The sequence below is a fragment of the Notolepis coatsorum genome (assembly GCF_963971535.1).
Source record: "Notolepis coatsorum genome assembly, chromosome: 4".
NCBI lineage: Eukaryota > Metazoa > Chordata > Actinopteri > Aulopiformes > Paralepididae > Notolepis > Notolepis coatsorum.
The window spans coordinates 111316827-111336596 of NC_140168.1; the positions used below are offsets into that span (position 1 = coordinate 111316827).

The 19770-nt window shown below is 45.7% G+C and overlaps 1 protein-coding gene across 1 annotated transcript in view; it reads right to left on the minus strand.

Moving 5' to 3' along the window:
- Nucleotides 1-1675: 1675 nt before the first annotated feature.
- Nucleotides 1676-19770, minus strand: part of trmt44 (tRNA methyltransferase 44 homolog) — a 107763-nt gene continuing 89668 nt past the window's right edge. The window contains exons 11-12 of the mRNA XM_084311797.1: nt 4015-4131; nt 1676-2298 (exon numbers count right to left, since the gene is read on the minus strand). Coding sequence (XP_084167923.1) covers nt 2045-2298; nt 4015-4131 — 371 coding nt within the window. The 3' untranslated portion in view covers nt 1676-2044. The remainder of the gene's footprint in view (nt 2299-4014; nt 4132-19770) is intronic.

The following is a 19770-nucleotide window of genomic DNA, read 5'->3' on the forward strand; positions in this document are numbered from 1 at the left end:
TACCACGGGTATTGCACTACCACCCCTGCAGGTCCTATACAACAAGAGGTGCAAATCCAGAGCCTGCAGGATAATGAAAGACCCTCACCACCCCAATAACAGTCTGTTCCAGCTGCTGAGGTCAGGCAGACGCCTGCGAACACCAGCAACTAGGACAGAGAGACTTCGGCTCAGCTTCTTCCCCCATGCCATCAGAGCCTTGAACACTGAACTCTCCACACACAAGCACACATGAGCACACACTGTACACGCTCACACACTAGCAGCCACTTTAACATGAGCACACACACACTCATGCTGCACTCACACTTATGGTCACTTTACAAAAGGAAAGGTCACTTTAAGAATAGTATAGTATAACTTGAGATTGTATAATATAGCATTGTATAGCAGTGTACATAAAGATCCAGTGCCTCATCCGTAGCTAACAGTGTACTGCACTACCACAGGACCTAGCATGTCCTACCATGCTCTGTAAATAACTCATGTACAGATACCGATATGCCCTACTTTGTTTACTTGTTTTATTGTACAATGTCATTCTATTGGATTCTTATTATATATTACTATTGTATTATGCACATCGTTGCGGGTAAGACCCCCCGCATTTCATTGTATACTTGTATGCCGTGACAAATAAAACTCTTGACTTGACCTGGACTGGAGCACTGACTGCATTCAGACTCGGAAGGTGCAGACGAGGACTCGGATTTGTTATCGTTAATTGATAAATATAGTTATTTCTTTTGAATTTATTTTGTAATGGACCCTAAGATATTGACAGCTAGTGCAATTGTTTGGCTATTGTGTCAAGTAAACATCGCCCCTTTCCAAAATAATCCAGTCTTTTTTCATAGATCACGAGATATGACGCGTTATATGCAATATGCCCAAATAGTTCTGGTTGATCGCCTGAAACCCCAAATACTTGCAAATCAAAGGTATATACCATGTACATAATTGTCTTCACAAAATCATCAAGGGGGGGGGGGGGGGGGGGTCGTTTTGACACTGATCGGTACAGAAGCATGTTTTACGTTAAAAAAATACCAGCAGGTTACCTAAGATAGACCTTACCTCAGTCAGAAAGTACTCAAATGAATAAATCCCAGTCGATCCCAATTACTTGGGCATGGCTACCATACGGGAAAGAATAGCTCTGAGGCACCAAATCTTCCACGATTGCTATGTTGTGATCCACTCCTAGGCGGAAACAGCCGGAGGTAAACTCAGTACTGGGGACAAGTGATATCCCCAGTTCAAAAGGTAGGCGATACTGCCACCTGGTGAGATTCGATCATCATTGCAAGTCCAACGTAGGCAGATGAGCCAGGGAGACCTAGGTAGCTCCGGCTGAGTGTTTAGAGCAGGGATCAAAGGAAAAAGATCAAAGGATCTAAAAAACAGATATTATGTCTTTGGTGCTCAAGCGTTGGCAGCAAAACACGAGATATTACGTTTTTGGCGCCCAATGAGTTAATGTAGAACTTTTTTATGTGTACGTCGGCTCTTTGACGGCCAGAGTGGAGTGGACTCAACCTTGATGACTTGGACTCGGACTCGAACACTGGGGACTCGAGACTCGACTCGGACTCAATATATAGTGACTCGACTACAACGCTGATACATATGCACACACACACACATTTATATACATTCTTTCCCGTTTAGGGCATTTCTGCTTTATTTGATAGCACAGTGAAGAGTGGAAGAGTGATGGTATGAGCCTCAGCTTGGTGTTACCACTCTTGGAGTTTGTTCAGGGTTGAGGATGATAGGGTTGGAGGGTGACAGGGTGGAGGAGAAAGGGGTGGAGGGTGATAGGGTTGAGGAGAAGGGGTGGAGGGTGAGAGAAGAGGTGGAGGGTGATAGGGTTAAACTTTAGGAGCAAGGGGCGGAGGGTTTGCTTTCTTTTTGTTGAGCTTTCATCTCTTGCCGTTTCAGAAGGTCATGGGAGGTGAAAGGTCATGGGAGGGCCATCATCGCCAATATAATATGAAACTAATTGAAAATGGAAAAACTAAAAAAAACAGGTACAGAACAATCACCCGATCAAAAGGGCAGAGTTCTTAATCTTCTTCAGCGGTCTGGTAGAAGGTCGGAGGTCGTCGGGGCCGTGGGCGAAGGCGCAGTCGTTCGCCTGCAGGGGGCAGCCCTGCGGGTGGTGGGCGTGGAACCAGCAGGAGCGGGTCTTCAAAGCTCCGGGGTCCAAAGGCTTCCGCTTGGCAGCCGACCTGCGCCGCTCCCGCTGCGGGGGTCCTGCCAGCCAGTCCCGGATGTGGACCCTGCCCCCTTCCACTGGGAGAACAACACAGGGGGTTGGGTGGATCACGGGTGGTGTGTGTGTGAGTGAGTGTGTGTGTGTGTGTGTGTGTGTGTGTGTGTGTGTGTGTGTGAGTGTATGTGTGAGTGAGTGTGTATGTGTGAGTGAATGTGTGTGTGTGTGTGTGTGTGTGTGCGTGCGTGCATGTGTGTGCGTGCGTGTGTGTGTGCGTGCGGGTCAATTTAAAGTTAGGTCATAAAGCTTTGGGATTAAGTATAATCATTAATATTCCTTTGAGTTGACTGTGAATAAAGCCAGTTAAATATCCACTCAGCATAAAGCTCGGTCCAATAGAAGCAATTCAAAACCCTTTCACTCAGTCGACAAAACTTTAATTCATTGAATCTAATGAGGAAGGCATTTTCTGAATATATTATATAATAATAAACACATTGCGTGTGTTTGTGTGTGTGTGTGTGTCTTTTAAAAGTCTCACAAGAGGCTGATTTTCCAGGTTTTACGGTACTTCATATTTAAGAAGTTAAATCAAAGCACTCCAAGCTCTTTAAGCTCCTTGTATGAACCGTGGGCTGAGGCCTACATCTGAACACCTGGTGGTTGTATGAACCTCAGGTCTCTACCTCTGAACACCTGGTAGTTGTATGAACCTCAGGCCTCTACCTCTGAACACCTGGTGGTTGTATGAACCTCAGGTCTCTACCTCTGAACACCTGGTGGTTGTATGAACCTCAGGCCTACCTCTGAACACCTGGTGGTTGTATGAACCTCAGGCCTCTACCTCTGAACACCTGGTGGTTGTATGAACCTCAGGTCTCTACCTCTGAACACCTGGTGGTTGTATGAACCTCAGGCCTCTACCTCTGAACACCTGGTGGTTGTATGAACCTCAGGCCTCTACCTCTGAACACCTGGTGGTTGTATGAACCTCAGGCCTCTACCTCTGAACACCTGGTGGTTGTATGAACCTCAGGCCTCTACCTCTGAACACCTGGTGGTTGTATGAACCTCAGGCCTCTACCTCTGAACACCTGGTGGTTGTATGAACCTCAGGCCTCTACCTCTGAACACCTGGTGGTTGTATGAACCTCAGGCCTCTACCTCTGAACACCTGGTGGTTGTATGAACCTCAGGCCTACCTCTGAACACCTGGTGGTTGTATGAACCTCAGGCCTCTACCTCTGAACACCTGGTGGTTGTATGAACCTCAGGCCTCTACCTCTGAACACCTGGTGGTTGTATGAACCTCAGGCCTACCTCTGAACACCTGGTGGTTGTATGAACCTCAGGCCTCTACCTCTGAACACCTGGTGGTTGTATGAACCTCAGGCCTACCTCTGAACACCTGGTGGTTGTATGAACCTCAGGCCTCTACCTCTGAACACCTGGTGGTTGTATGAACCTCAGGCCTCTACCTCTGAACACCTGGTGGTTGTATGAACCTCAGGTCTCTACCTCTGAACACCTGGTGGTTGTATGAACCTCAGGTCTCTACCTCTGAACACCTGGTGGTTGTATGAACCTCAGGCCTCTACCTCTGAACACCTGGTGGTTGTATGAACCTCAGGCCTCTACCTCTGAACACCTGGTGGTTGTATGGACATCAGGCCTCTACCTCTGAACACCTGGTGGTTGTATGAACCTCAGGCCTCTACCTCTGAACACCTGGTGGTTGTATGAACCTCAGGCCTCTACCTCTGAACACCTGGTGGTTGTATGAACCTCAGGCCTACCTCTGAACACCTGGTGGTTGTTCTTCAGAAGTGTCTGGAGACCTCCACACTCCTTCTTCAAGACCAGCAGGGTCTCCTGCTCCAGGACTTCAGCGACCTCTCGCACTGAGAGACTACCTGGAGGAGGAGGAGAAGGAGGAGGAGGAAGAGGAAGAGGAAGAGGAGAAGGAGGAGGAGGAGGAAGAGGAGAAGGAGGAGGAGGAGGAAGAGGAGAAGGAGGAAGAGGAGAAGGAGGAGATGGCATAGTATTTAAAGGTGCTATAGATACAGTTTGTATGTTTAGTAATCTCAGTTGGCGATCCAAATGAATGGATTGTCGGACCACCAATTATTATTTTTTAAATACAGTTTCGTTCTCTAGTGGTTTGACGAGGGCAGGAGTTTGGGACGAGGGCAGGAGTTTGGATGAGAGCAGGGGTTTGGACGAAGGCAGGAGTTTGGATGAGGGCAGGAGTTTGGGACGAGAGCAGGAGTTTGGATGAGAGCAGGAGTTTGGACGAGGGCAGGAGTTTGGATGAGAGCAGGAGTTTGGACGAGGGCAGGAGTTTGGATGAAAGCAGGAGTTTGGATGAGAGCAGGAGTTTGGACGAGGGCAGGAGTTTGGGACGAGAGCAGAGTTTGGGACGAGAGCAGGAGTTTGGACGAGGGCAGGAGTTTGGACGAGGGCAGGAGTTTGGATGAAAGCAGGAGTTTGGACGAGGGCAGGAGTTTGGATGAGGGCAGGAGTTTGGACGAGGGCAGGAGTTTGGGACGAGAGCAGAGTTTGGGACGAGAGCAGGAGTTTGGACGAGGGCAGGAGTTTGGACGAGGGAAGGAGTTTGGACGAGGGCAGGAGTTTGGATGAGAGCAGGAGTTTGGGACGAGGGCAGGAGTTTGGACGAGGGCAGGAGTTTGGATGAGGGCAGGAGTTTGGACGAGGGCAGGAGTTTGGACGAGGGCAGGAGTTTGGATGAGGGCAGGAGTTTGGACGAGGGCAGGAGTTTGGATGAGGGCAGGAGTTTGGGACGAGGGCAGGAGTTTGGATGAAAGCAGGAGTTTGGACGAGGGCAGGAGTTTGGATGAAAGCAGGAGTTTGGAAGAGAGCAGGAGTTTGGGACGAGGGCAGGAGTTTGGACGAGGGCAGGAGTTTGGACGAGGGCAGGAGTTTGGACGAGGGCAGGAGTTTGGGACGAGGGCAGGAGTTTGGACGAGGGCAGGAGTTTGGACGAGGGCAGGAGTTTGGACGAGGGCAGGAGTTTGGATGAAAGCAGGAGTTTGGAAGAGAGCAGGAGTTTGGGACGAGGGCAGGAGTTTGGACGAGGGCAGGAGTTTGGACAAGAGCAGGAGTTTGGATGAGAGCAGGAGTTTGGACGAGGGCAGGAGTTTGGGACGAGGGCAGGAGTTTGGATGAGGGCAGGAGTTTGGATGAGGGCAGGAGTTTGGACAAGCAAGGGCAGGAGTTTGGACGAGCGAGGGCAGGAGTTTGGACGAGCGAGGGCAGGAGTTTGGGACGAGGGCAGGAGTTTGGACGAGTGAGGGCAGGAGTTTCAGGGCTGTACACTGCGACGAGATGATCGCAAATTGCCCCCTAATTTGGCCGGTGCGAGTGGAAAATAATATCTGGGGGCAAGCTTGCGAGTAGTGATTTAACCCTTCATTTGCATTTCACGCCTAAATTAATCCATACAAATTGGATAAAAAAAATAGTAAAACATTAGCCTACAACCAGGGCTGTACTGTACAGTGCGACACAATGTCGTGGTGCTATGAAAGAATCTGTCGGCAACAGCGATAGCCTGTGTGGAAAAAATATTTGCGTGTGGAGTGAATCTGGGCCACTTGGTAGTTGTAGTCTATCGTGCGATTAAAGACCATGTCCCTGTCTGCGTAGAGTCTATACATCCAACACCAAATCCCATAATTCCTAGCGAACAATCAAATCGAAACTGAATGTGGCATCTTCCTTTCAATAAGTTTAAGGCGCTAATTTAGCTCTGCAAGAAGAACGGAGTGGATATCAGTCCATCTTATGACAACCACGTCCGATGTGGAGAGATGATAAGATGATGATGATTGACGTGATGATGTGATGATTGATTGACGGGGACACGGACACTTCTAACGTTCAGGTTCAGCCATGCATTAGGTGAGTAGTAGTAGCCCACTATTAGGACGTGAAATACTGTCTACTTAAATTTCCCTACGGGGATCAATAAAGTATCAACCTATCTATCTATCTAATAATGAGACAATATGCAAATAAAATAATACTAATAATTGTCACGGTTCCCCGTATATGAAATGAAAGTGGCTTGCAACTATACTGCTGGTAAAATCACTGTTTATTGCTCGTTTTGCATAGTATTACATTCCACTTCTATAAACAATCAAAGTCCTACCGTAAGAGCCTCATACGGGTCAATTAAACCTTTTTGATTAGAGTCTTTCCTTCGAGCTAAGTTGGACTGAACATTTCACTGTCAAAAGCGCAAATGTAAATAAGGTTGCGTCGCAACACGGTTTTCAAAATAAAGGTCACATATAAAAATACCTCTCAATTCTTATAAAAAAAGTCCCGGATATACATAAACATTAATTGGCATAGATCTCTATAAACGGCCCAACACATTGATCACTTTAGGCACACTGTTACAAAGGGTCAGATTAAACCGAATATATATATTTATTACTTGAGATATATTGTATAGTATTTGTATATCGTCTGATATCCCTTGTATATTCTTTGTACATATACACGGAATATCCCTTTACCTAGTACAGGCCAGACCATAATATTCGTTCTCCTATTGGACGGCCATACCCCCCAATGTCTAGTTCAAAGTCACCGCTAAGACATGTCTCAACATGCCCAGGTTTGCGCAGTAATACGAGACAGAAATAAGGCTGGTACTAGATTATTCACCTTACGTATAAATACGGCGCAGGTGGATACAGATGCACCTTAGTAACTAAAAGCAGAAGCCTTCACCACGATACAACGTGCGGTGAAGTGGGCCCGTTTTGCCCCAAAATAGAGCCTTGAGACCGCGTGCGAATTGATAGCTGAAGTGTCAGAGTTTAACGCTGTATCGTCGAGTTCGACCTATTCTATTATTAAGTAATAGTCTATTATGTATAGTGTATCGTGCGGCTACCGTTCTACAGTGACCAGCATTACCAACGTTTCATCGTACCGAGCTAGTGTGCTTATCCAGGCTGGGCGGTCTAACCTTGTGCCGCCATCCGAGGAGCCCTAGACGAGAACCGGGTGGATATGTACACTGGATAACCTACACCGACGAATGCAGAGCCCTTTTCGGCTGGATTATATTGCTTTGGTCCTGTGGCTGCTGGAGCAGAGAACCGTCTACCCCCACTACCGTGTGGGATTTACCCTGTGAGGAGCCCCGTCGAGCCCGCCTCTAGGACTCAGAGGCTGGCTAGCTTTCATCCATGCGGCAGTGCATACCGGAGAATAGCTGTTGCTTTGTCTACGGACCAAGGGATTATTGCACCGTCTCCTGTACCTGGAGTCTCTTTATTCCTCGTTGATCCAGACTTTTGCTTCCGACAAATCCTCTCCCCTGCTGGCTTACAACCGGAGGGAACCCCCCTAGTATCTCCAGCTGACCTACGAGTGTACCTTATATAATTCTTATGCTACAGGTGGTATTAATTATCCCCTTCGTAATATGCTCATGGACTTACGCTCTTGACCTATTCATGCACATTCTTCGCCTTACAAGCGCGACTCTAATTCTCAATACTGTAAGATAATATTGATGCTCTTCTAATAAATATTCCAAATAGGACTTTCTTTGTTAAGCCGTGTTATTGTGTGGGTGTTCATCACATATACCTGTGTACTGTATGGCCAGTAGTAAAGTACATAACTCAGTAGTGGTTTAATGATACCATACTTATTCAATACAGTCAGGGAATTGTACCCCTCAGTTACACACACACTGAAACCAGTAACATCACAAATATGAAGCAGGTAATTACCCATAAAAATAATAAACCTTTCATGGGGTTATTTACAATAATAATAATTCATTTGATTTCTAAAGCACTTTTCATTGTGAAACAAATGTATGCAGTTTCTTGTCCTCCTGATTAATGCAATGGTGATCTCATTCAAGGAGCACTACACAAGCGTGCGCACACACACACACACACACAGTTTGTTGTTTTTGTTCTATTAGTGATTTACACACTCTCAGTTGGTTCATTATAAAAGATACAAACCTGAAAACAAACGCACTTAAATGTTAAATAAAAGGACCACAGTAATGAGGCAGGAGGAACATATTTTTTTAATAATGGTAAAATTGTTATTTAAAAACTAGGGCAAGTGTGCCCCTAGTGAAAACGCTTAGCGTACAGCCCTGAGTTTGGGACGAGGGCAGGAGTTTGGACGAGGGCAGGAGTTTGGACGAGGGCAGGAGTTTGGACGAGCGAGGGCAGGAGTTTGGGACGAGGGCAGGAGTTTGGATGAGCGAGGGCAGGAGTTTGGATGAGGGCAGGAGTTTGGACGAGGGCAGGAGTTTGGACGAGGGCAGGAGTTTGGACGATGGCAGGAGTTTGGATGAGGGCAGGAGTTTGGATGAGGGCAGGAGTTTGGATGAGGGCAGGAGTTTGGGATGAGAGCAGGAGTTTGGACGAGGGCAGGAGTTTGGACGAGAGCAGGAGTTTGGACGAGGGCAGGAGTTTGGATGAGGGCAGGAGTTTGGACGAGGGCAGGAGTTTGGACGAGGGCAGGAGTTTGGACGAAGGCAGGAGTTTGGACGAGGGCAGGAGTTTGGACGAGGGCAGGAGTTTGGACGAGGGCAGGAGTTTGGATGAGCAAGGGCAGGAGTTTGGACGAGGGCAGGAGTTTGGACGAGGGCAGGAGTTTGGTCCGAGGGCAGGAGTTTGGACGAGGGCAGGAGTTTGGTCCGAGGGCAGGAGTTTGGACGAGGGCAGGAGTTTGGTCCGAGGGCAGGAGTTTGGACGAGGGCAGGAGTTTGGGACAAGGGCAGGAGTTTGGATGAGGGCAGGAGTTTGGATGAGAGCAGGAGTTTGGATGAGGGCAGGAGTTTGGACGAGGGCAGGAGTTTGGACGAGGGCAGGAGTTTGGGACGAGGGCAGGAGTTTGGATGAGAGCAGGAGTTTGGATGAGAGCAGGAGTTTGGACGAGGGCAGGAGTTTGGACGAGGGCAGGAGTTTGGACGAGGGCAGGAGTTAGGACGAGGGCAGGAGTTTGGACGAGCAAGGGCAGGAGTTTGGGACGAGGGCAGGAGTTTGGACGAGGGCAGGAGTTTGGACGAGGGCAGGAGTTAGGACGAGGGCAGGAGTTTGGACGAGCAAGGGCAGGAGTTTGGGACGAGGGCAGGAGTTTGGACAAGAGCAGGAGTTTGGATGAGGGCAGGAGTTTGGACGAGGGCAGGAGTTTGGACGAGGGCAGGAGTTTGGTCCGAGGGCAGGAGTTTGGACGAGGGCAGGAGTTTGGACGAGCGAGGGAAGGAGTTTGGGACAAGGGCAGGAGTTTGGATGAGAGCAGGAGTTTGGACGAGAGCAGGAGTTTGGACGAGAGCAGGAGTTTGGACGAGGGAAGGAGTTTGGACGAGGGCAGGAGTTTGGACAAGCGAGGGAAGGAGTTTGGGACAAGGGCAGGAGTTTGGATGAGAGCAGGAGTTTGGACGAGAGCAGGAGTTTGGACGAGGGCAGGAGTTTGGACGAGAGCAGGAGTTTGGGACGAGGGCAGGAGTTTGGGACGAGGGCAGGAGTTTGGACGAGGGCAGGAGTTTGGACGAGAGCAGGAGTTTGGGACGAGGGCAGGAGTTTGGGACGAGAGCAGGAGTTTGGACGAGAGCAGGAGTTTGGACGAGAGCAGGAGTTTGGACGAGGGCAGGAGTTTGGACGAGGGCAGGAGTTTGGACGAGGGCAGGAGTTTGGACGAGGGCAGGAGTTTGGGACGAGGGCAGGAATTTGGACGAGGGCAGGAGTTTGGATGAGGGAAGGAGTTTGGACGAGGGCAGGAGTTTGGACGAGGGCAGGAGTTTGGGACGAGGGCAGGAGTTTGGGACGAGGGCAGGAGTTTGGTACGAGGGCAGGAGTTTGGGACGAGGGCAGAAGTTTCGGACGAGGGCAGGAGTTTGGGACGAGGGAGTTTGGGACGAGGGCAGGAGTTTGGGACGAGGGCAGGAGTTTGGGACGAGGGCAGGAGTTTGGACGAGGGCAGGAGTTTGGGACGAGGGAGTTTGGGACGAGGGCAGGAGTTTGGGATGAGGGCAGGAGTTTGGGATGAGGACAGGTCTCAAAAACGCGATACAAGTATTCTCTGTATTCTGTGGTCATAAAAGGCTTGTTTACTTAAGCATTACATCACGCACAGGAGTGGTTTGTGAACAATAAACCATGCCTAGGGGTGGTCGTTAGACCCGCCTAGGCATGGTTTATTGTTCACAAATCACGACTGCAAGTGGTGTAATGCTTTTATACAACTGCCACACTCATCCAACCTTATTGCTATACAATAAACACACATTAATCGAAGATTTATTGAAAAAACCATCCGCCAGAAAAAGTAGTTCCCACAACAACAAAAAAGACAATTTGCCTCCATGTGGAAGCAGCTCGGAAGTGCATCCAACCAACTAACACATCCAACTGTGTGTTATTGGAATGATTGAGAGAAGTTGCCTCATGTGGAAGCAGCTCGGAAGTGCATCCAACCAACTAACACATCCAACTGTGTGTTATTGGAATGATTGAGAGAAGTTGCCTCATGTGGAAGCAGCTCGGAAGTGCATCCAACGGATCCAACAAACTAACACATCCAACTGTGTGTTATTGGAATGATTGATTGAACATTTTATTACCAGATGCAGAATGGGTACAATACAGTACGGCTCAATACACACAATTGTTAAGGGTATGCAGACCTACTTTCTATAGAACTTCATTCTTAGATGCTTCTATAGAAAGTAGGTCAAACAAATAAAAATGTTTTCTTTGCCCTATAGGAAAAAAGGTTTTCTTCGCCCTATTTTTTTATTTATTTTTTTAGCCTAAACTTAACCAGTTGGAAACCAGGCGTACAGTAATACAATTAGCAATCAACCAATCAATCAATTCAATAGACCATGCTCACTTAATACAGCGCAGCACTCAGCTGCTTCTCTCTCAGTCTGATTCTCCCCCGCTGTTGCAGACAGGTGTGTGTGTGTGTGTGTGTGTATGTGAATGTGTACGTGTGTGTGTGTGTACGTGTGTGTGTGTGTGTGTGTGTGTGTGTGTGGGGGTGTGTGGGGGTGGGTGTGTGTGTGTGTGTGTGTGTGTGTGTGTGTGTGTGTGTGTACGTGTGTGTGTGTGTGTGTGTGTGTGTGTGTGTGTGTGTGTGTGTACGTGTGTGTGTGTGTGTGTGGGGGTGGGTGGAGAGCCAGCGTCGGACAGTGTGAGAGTGAGCGCTGCAGTCAGGGGGAAGGAAAAAGAAATTTAAAATAAAATTGCAAATAATCAATCAATCAATGCACAATTTTTCTTTTGTTTTACAATCATCCAACATTGTTTAAAGGACTAAGACATTTGCCGTGACAGAATCACTTTATATTTAGTCGTTATGACGCTATCAACATATCCATTTGTTAAAGATTATTGTCCGCCATCTAGTTTTCTCCGAAGAATCAGCACGGCGGAGACGTGGTGATGTGATTCGGTTGTGGGCGGGTCCTGGGACCAGCAGCGTGGAATGGTCCCTATACATACGTGTAAATGGACTGTTTCAGCCAATCAGAATCGAGAAATTTGCATGCTGTTGTATAAAGTATGTTAGTAACGTTCATAAAACACAAAAAACGGACACATATCCCGACTCGCATTGGATTAACACGGTTCCAATCAACCTATTCCGAGAACGTAGGCGAATACCCTACACCAGGGGTTCTCAACCTTTCTGCTGCCAAGGCACCCCTGTGTTCAATAAAATATTCCAGGGCACCCCTACATACGATAAAGACTTTCCCGGTCCTGTCTTTTTTGCTACAATGATGATACAATGACTCTTTATTTGCCGTGCTGTCGTTGAGATGTTTTGTTGTTTGTTTGTCTTTGTTGCTTGTTGGTGAATCTGCAAATATGAATTGCCCCACGCGGGATCAATAAAGTTGTCTGAATCTGATGACAAAAGTTTTTTTTTTAAATACAGAAAAGGATCACTAAAGTGCTATCTGTTGCAGCTGCACTGTTCTCCATAAAAATTGCATATTTGGATAAGTTTGACAATTTCTCAAACAGAAAATCATGTATTTTTTTTAAATACAGAAAAGGATCACCAAGTTACCATTTCTCAAAAAATATAAATAAATACAGAAAATAAGCACTTGTTCACTCAGTGGACATTTCTAGCTCAATGCGAGGTCCGCTGCTGCTGGCTAATAATACGGTCAATACGTGGGGAGATCTTTGACAAGGCAACACGCATGTCATCCTCAAGGCTCAACTTGGCCCTATATTTTGTTTTCAGAGCTGTCATGGATGAAAAGCCAGCTTCACACAGATATGTGGGGCTGAATGGTATCAACACCTTAACTGCAGCATCATGAGATACTTGGTACTCAGCACCACACTCTGAAACTAGCTCTCCAGGTGGTATCAGATGAGATTTCAATGAGTTCTTCCAAGAGTTTGGATGGAGATGTGTCAGGAAGCTTTGTCTCAATGTTGTCTGTAAAGTATTTTTTTATCCAGAGTAACTTGGTGATACTTTTCTGTGTTTTATTAAATAATGATTTTCAGATTTTTAGAAATGGTCAAACTTATCCAAATATGGTATTTTCATGGAAAACAGTGCAGCTGCAACAGATAGCACTTTAGGGATAATTTTCTGTAATCCAAAAAGAATTTGGATTCACTATAAAGTGCCTGTTCACTATAAAGTGCCACGTTTTGATATATTGAGCTTTAAACTTTAAGTAATTTTTTTGGAACACGCAACCTAAAACACCTTCCTCTCCCAAACCGTTCCTGCAATTGTTTTATGTTGCATGATGATCATGGATACATTTATGTATTGTATTTTTTATGTTTAAATATCAACATAATCTGTCTGTCCACCCTCAGTACATTTACTATCAATATAATATAGTAGTCTGACTTCATCATCTTTTCAAACGCACACACATAGAGGGAGAATGCCCCCCCCCCCCCCTCCTCCCCAGTCCTCCTTCCAAGTCCCCACTCTGCTGTTCTCTGTCGCTCTGAACAGGGCTTTTAGCTTGTTGTTAGCTTATGCTAACGGGACATTAATTCCGGTCTTAAACACAACGTGGTCATAAAGGAATGGCAAGGATTGCAAAGCATGTTATATGCATTTGACCCGTTGCGGAATAAAACAGCAGGGATTTGTTTTGGGTCGCAAAAACACTACCCTTGCTGTGTTTCAATGTCCGCGTTCCAGATCCAGACGCTGTCTGAGCTGAGAGACGCTACTGCTCACTGCTCAGCCTGCCTGAGATGCATCCTATTGGCTGTGTGCTGGAGCGGATATGAGTCACGACACCACGGATTTTCAAAATAAGAGTATCATAATGACCTTAATGTTGCTAGCTTTCGGAGCCTAGTTATTATAGCTGGAGCTGCGCGTGGGCATAAATGAGACCTGCTATAGGATTTTCAAAATAAGACTGTTGTCATTCTATATTTTTAAAGAACATTGCCAGGCATCTCGCGGAACCCCTGACAGCTCTCCGCGGAACCCCTGTGTGCCGCGGAACCCCTGTTGAGAACCGCTGCCCTACACTATATGACCCGAGAAAACTCTGGATCGGGCATTTAACACCCGCTCCCGTGTGCGTTCCTCTCTCTGTGTCGCTCGGCCCTGTCACTGGGAAATGTGTTGAGTTAAACTCACTCCAACAAGCTGTCATAACGACCTCGAGAGCGCTCCACTGCTGGAGGTCCTCGTCAGCCAAGTCTTCCCTGAACTTACAGTACATCACATTTCAAATGTACAAAAATGGACCGTGAGCTCAAGAAAGGACTTTTCAGTATTTCTGGCTCGTCCTTTGCTCCCACTGGTTGAATTCAATCGGAGTTGACCTTTGGTTGTATAAATAACAATCCTCCCTCTCTGACATATTGGAGAACACTTCACCGCAGGGTTCCAATGCTCTTTGTGCCGCCTAAACACCATTTCATCTGTGGCAGCCTGATGCCACAGGAATCCTATGGCAGTATTTGGTAGCTCTCCACATTACGGTACACAAATTACAAGGTAATTACTGTGAAATAAGATAAGATAAGAAACATGCAAGATATTATTTGTAATTGTGGACAAGTCACAGATAAACCTACATGAGAAAGCATTTGTCAATAATTACTCGTCATTACCAAGTTATGAAGTCATGTGTGTTATTATAGTCAAGTGCTGCACGATATTCCTGCTACAAAGCCACACGTGACTTTACATAAAGGTAAGGGCTGCCTATCGTCTTACAGTGTAGCTTTACATAAAGGTAAGGGCTGCCTATCGTCTTACAGTGTAGCTTTACATAAAGGTAAGGGCTGCCTATCGTCTTACAGTGGAGCTTTACATAAAGGTAAGGGCTGCCTATCGTCTTACAGTGTAGCTTTACATAAAGGTAAGGGCTGCCTATCGTCTTACAGTGTAGCTTTACATAAAGGTAAGGGCTGCCTATCGTCTTACAGTGTAGCTTTACATAAAGGTAAGGGCTGCCTATCGTCTTACAGTGTAGCTTTACATAAAGGTAAGGGCTGCCTATCGTCTTACAGTGTAGCTTTACATAAAGGTAAGGGCTGCCTATCGTCTTACAGTGTAGCTTTACATAAAGGTAAGGGCTGCCTATCGTCTTACAGTGTAGCTTTACATAAAGGTAAGGGCTGCCTATCGTCTTACACTGTAGCTTTACATAAAGGTAAGGGCTGCCTATCGTCTTACACTGTAGCTTTACATAAAGGTAAGGGCTGCCTATCGTCTTACAGTGTAGCTTTACATAAAGGTAAGGGCTGCCTATCGTCTTACAGTGTAGCTTTACATAAAGGTAAGGGCTGCCTATCGTCTTACAGTGTAGCTTTACATAAAGGTAAGGGCTGCCTATCGTCTTACAGTGTAGCTTTACATAAAGGTAAGGGCTGCCTATCGTCTTACAGTGTAGCTTTACATAAAGGTAAGGGCTGCCTATCGTCTTACAGTGGAGCTTTACATAAAGGTAAGGGCTGCCTATCGTCTTACACTGTAGCTTTACATAAAGGTAAGGGCTGCCTATCGTCTTACAGTGTAGCTTTACATAAAGGTAAGGGCTGCCTATCGTCTTACAGTGGAGCTTTACATAAAGGTAAGGGCTGCCTATCGTCTTACAGTGTAGCTTTACATAAAGGTAAGGGCTGCCTATCGTCTTACAGTGTAGCTTTACATAAAGGTAAGGGCTGCCTATCGTCTTACAGTGTAGCTTTACATAAAGGTAAGGGCTGCCTATCGTCTTACAGTGTAGCTTTACATAAAGGTAAGGGCTGCCTGTCGTCTTACAGTGTAGCTTTACATAAAGGTAAGGGCTGCCTATCGTCTTACAATGGAGCTTTACATAAAGGTAAGGGCTGCCTGTCGTCTTACAGTGTAGCTTTACATAAAGGTAAGGGCTGCCTGTCGTCTTACAGTGTAGCTTTACATAAAGGTAAGGGCTGCCTATCGTCTTACAGTGTAGCTTTACATAAAGGTAAGGGCTGCCTATCGTCTTACAGTGGAGCTTTACATAAAGGTAAGGGCTGCCTATCGTCTTACAGTGTAGCTTTACATAAAGGTAAGGGCTGCCTATCGTCTTACAGTGTAGCTTTACATAAAGGTAAGGGCTGCCTATCGTCTTACAGTGTAGCTTTACATAAAGGTAAGGGCTGCCTATCGTCTTACAGTGTAGCTTTACATAAAGGTAAGGGCTGCCTATCGTCTTACAGTGGAGCTTTACATAAAGGTAAGGGCTGCCTATCGTCTTACAGTGTAGCTTTACATAAAGGTAAGGGCTGCCTATCGTCTTACAGTGTAGCTTTACATAAAGGTAAGGGCTGCCTATCGTCTTACAGTGTAGCTTTACATAAAGGTAAGGGCTGCCTATCGTCTTACAGTGTAGCTTTACATAAAGGTAAGGGCTGCCTATCGTCTTACAGTGTAGCTTTACATAAAGGTAAGGGCTGCCTATCGTCTTACAGTGTAGCTTTACATAAAGGTAAGGGCTGCCTATCGTCTTACAGTGTAGCTTTACATAAAGGTAAGGGCTGCCTTTCGTCTTACAGTGTAGCTTTACATAAAGGTAAGGGCTGCCTATCGTCTTACAGTGGAGCTTTACATAAAGGTAAGGGCTGCCTATCGTCTTACAGTGTAGCTTTACATAAAGGTAAGGGCTGCCTATCGTCTTACAGTGGAGCTTTACATAAAGGTAAGGGCTGCCTATCGTCTTACAGTGTAGCTTTACATAAAGGTAAGGGCTGCCTATCGTCTTACAGTGTAGCTTTACATAAAGGTAAGGGCTGCCTATCGTCTTACAGTGTAGCTTTACATAAAGGTAAGGGCTGCCTATCGTCTTACAGTGGAGCTTTACATAAAGGTAAGGGCTGCCTATCGTCTTACAGTGTAGCTTTACATAAAGGTAAGGGCTGCCTATCGTCTTACAGTGTAGCTTTACATAAAGGTAAGGGCTGCCTATCGTCTTACAGTGGAGCTTTACATAAAGGTAAGGGCTGCCTATCGTCTTACACTGTAGCTTTACATAAAGGTAAGGGCTGCCTATCGTCTTACAGTGGAGCTTTACATAAAGGTAAGGGCTGCCTATCGTCTTACAGTGGAGCTTTACATAAAGGTAAGGGCTGCCTATCGTCTTACAGTGTAGCTTTACATAAAGGTAAGGGCTGCCTATCGTCTTACACTGTAGCTTTACATAAAGGTAAGGGCTGCCTATCGTCTTACAGTGGAGCTTTACATAAAGGTAAGGGCTGCCTATCGTCTTACAGTGTAGCTTTACATAAAGGTAAGGGCTGCCTATCGTCTTACAGTGTAGCTTTACATAAAGGTAAGGGCTGCCTATCGTCTTACAGTGTAGCTTTACATAAAGGTAAGGGCTGCCTATCGTCTTACAGTGTAGCTTTACATAAAGGTAAGGGCTGCCTATCGTCTTACAGTGTAGCTTTACATAAAGGTAAGGGCTGCCTATCGTCTTACAGTGTAGCTTTACATAAAGGTAAGGGCTGCCTATCGTCTTACAGTGTAGCTTTACATAAAGGTAAGGGCTGCCTATCGTCTTACAGTGTAGCTTTACATAAAGGTAAGGGCTGCCTATCGTCTTACAGTGTAGCTTTACATAAAGGTAAGGGCTGCCTATCGTCTTACAGTGTAGCTTTACATAAAGGTAAGGGCTGCCTATCGTCTTACACTGTAGCTTTACATAAAGGTAAGGGCTGCCTATCGTCTTACACTGTAGCTTTACATAAAGGTAAGGGCTGCCTATCGTCTTACAGTGTAGCTTTACATAAAGGTAAGGGCTGCCTATCGTCTTAGTGTAGCTTTACATAAAGGTAAGGGCTGCCTATCGTCTTACAGTGTAGCTTTACATAAAGGTAAGGGCTGCCTATCGTCTTACAGTGTAGCTTTACATAAAGGTAAGGGCTGCCTATCGTCTTACAGTGTAGCTTTACATAAAGGTAAGGGCTGCCTATCGTCTTACAGTGTAGCTTTACATAAAGGTAAGGGCTGCCTATCGTCTTACACTGTAGCTATACAAGAATAAATTGGGAGATCAGAGCAGCCTTATTCTATTGCACCTACAATACTTTAGAACAGCGGTTCTCAACAGGGGTGCCGGCACACTAGGGCCTCAGAGAGCACGTGGGAACGTCCATTTGACTTATGCTAAATTAGGCTAAAGTGCACTAGCACATGCGAACATTCCTCACATTCCATATTAAACTCTCAAAAGCAGTCAAAATGTATATGTTCTTATCATACAGCATATCAATACAATTATAAGTACTTCTGAAATGGTTTCTTTCTAGTTTTCATTTAACCAAATTGAGCGTGGAGCTTCGCTAGCATGACTCAGGATGAAGCTACATTATTAGCTGATTAGCATTGAGCTAGCGATTTTGTACATTTGACAATGAAACAGCACAATATTGATGAAACTCACCAAAACCGCTTCTGGAAGTGGTATGTTCTTTAACGGCAACAACCTCTTCGGTTTTGTAACTGGGGGAATCTTTTATGACTGTTTGATAACTATTTCGTGGTGCTGGTTCATTTTGGTTCCATCAGTATTCAGAATCTGGTCATTCTCCGTCAATCTCTAATCTCATATGCCTGAGGCTCGGCGTGAACTGCTCACCTAACTCACGTTCTGAGGTCATCACTTAAAGGGGCAGTGAGGCAATTCAAAGGATTTGGTCAAAAGCGTTGTTAACCTCACATGAATATACATATGACCCAATAACATTAACTATTCATGTTCTTACACAATATCATTAACTATTTATATTCTTATTCAATGGCATTAACTATTTATGTTCCTATAACTAAATAGTTATGAATCTGAAACCTGGGTTACACTTATTTTCTGTATTTATTTATATTTTTTGAGAAATGGTAACTTGGTGATCCTTTTCTGTATTTAAAAGAAATACTGCTGCTAGCCCTAGAGCAGTGGTTCTCAAACTGTGGTACGCGTACCACTAGTGGTACTTGGTGGTACTGCTGGTGGTACTTGAAACATTGTAATAAAAAATAATAAAAAAAATAAAGATTTTTTTTCTTTTTTTGGTGCAGTCAGGCCACTGAACTTAGAAGCAGGCCAGGCCAGTGTTTCTAGTTGTGGTGGTGCGATAGTTAGATAACCTAAGTGGGGAACAACCAGGAGATCAATGTGACAGAGAGTAATGCAGTCTAAACAGTCATAAATCTTTTATTGAACTTCAGCCCTGATCATAACCATTTTTATTTTTAGATTTTTTGTAATGTCAGATAAAAAATGAAATACTCCCACTTTTCTGAAAATAATTGTTTGTTAACACTTTGAGTGCCGGGACACGTCTTCTCACGTCTTTGCTGGCCATGCTAAAGTTGCCGGGGGACGCTGTACAGCGTCCTTATATCAATATTTCAAAAATCTGCGATCGGATTCATAATGTCCCTCCGCTGGCCTGAGATCGACCAGCAGGACCCACTGAGCTCTCTGGCGGTTCAGGAGCGCCATCTGGTGGCCGATCGGCGCAACCGCTTAACAGGAAGCGCAGTAGAGGTTTTGCTGGTCGGCCATATTACTTCTGGGCACTCGGTATAGGTTCCGGCACTCTAGCTCGTCACACTACATAGCGATCGATTGCCAATAACTCGATAAACAACATGATTTGGACGTATATACCATTATACAAGCTGGAGATGGACCGGGTAATAATATATCCCATAATGATAAAATTTCTACTCGACGATGATCGCCCAACGGCGCGCGGAGACTGGGGTGAGTTTCAGCGTGTAACGTTACCGTCTTCGATAATAACTGATATTATCAACATTTGACCCACATTAGATGATTGGTATAACGCTACCCACGGAATTATAAACGCCCCCTAGCCCATCCGGTCAACATCAGATGACGTGTAGTAACTTCTAGAAGTACGCCTAGTTGGAATTTTTTATATCGCGCTGATTGCCATCAAACTGTATTTCATCATCAATATAATGCATTTGGGGCTATATATCACGTTCTGGAGAAAGCTGCAGAAAGAGATGAAAACATACTT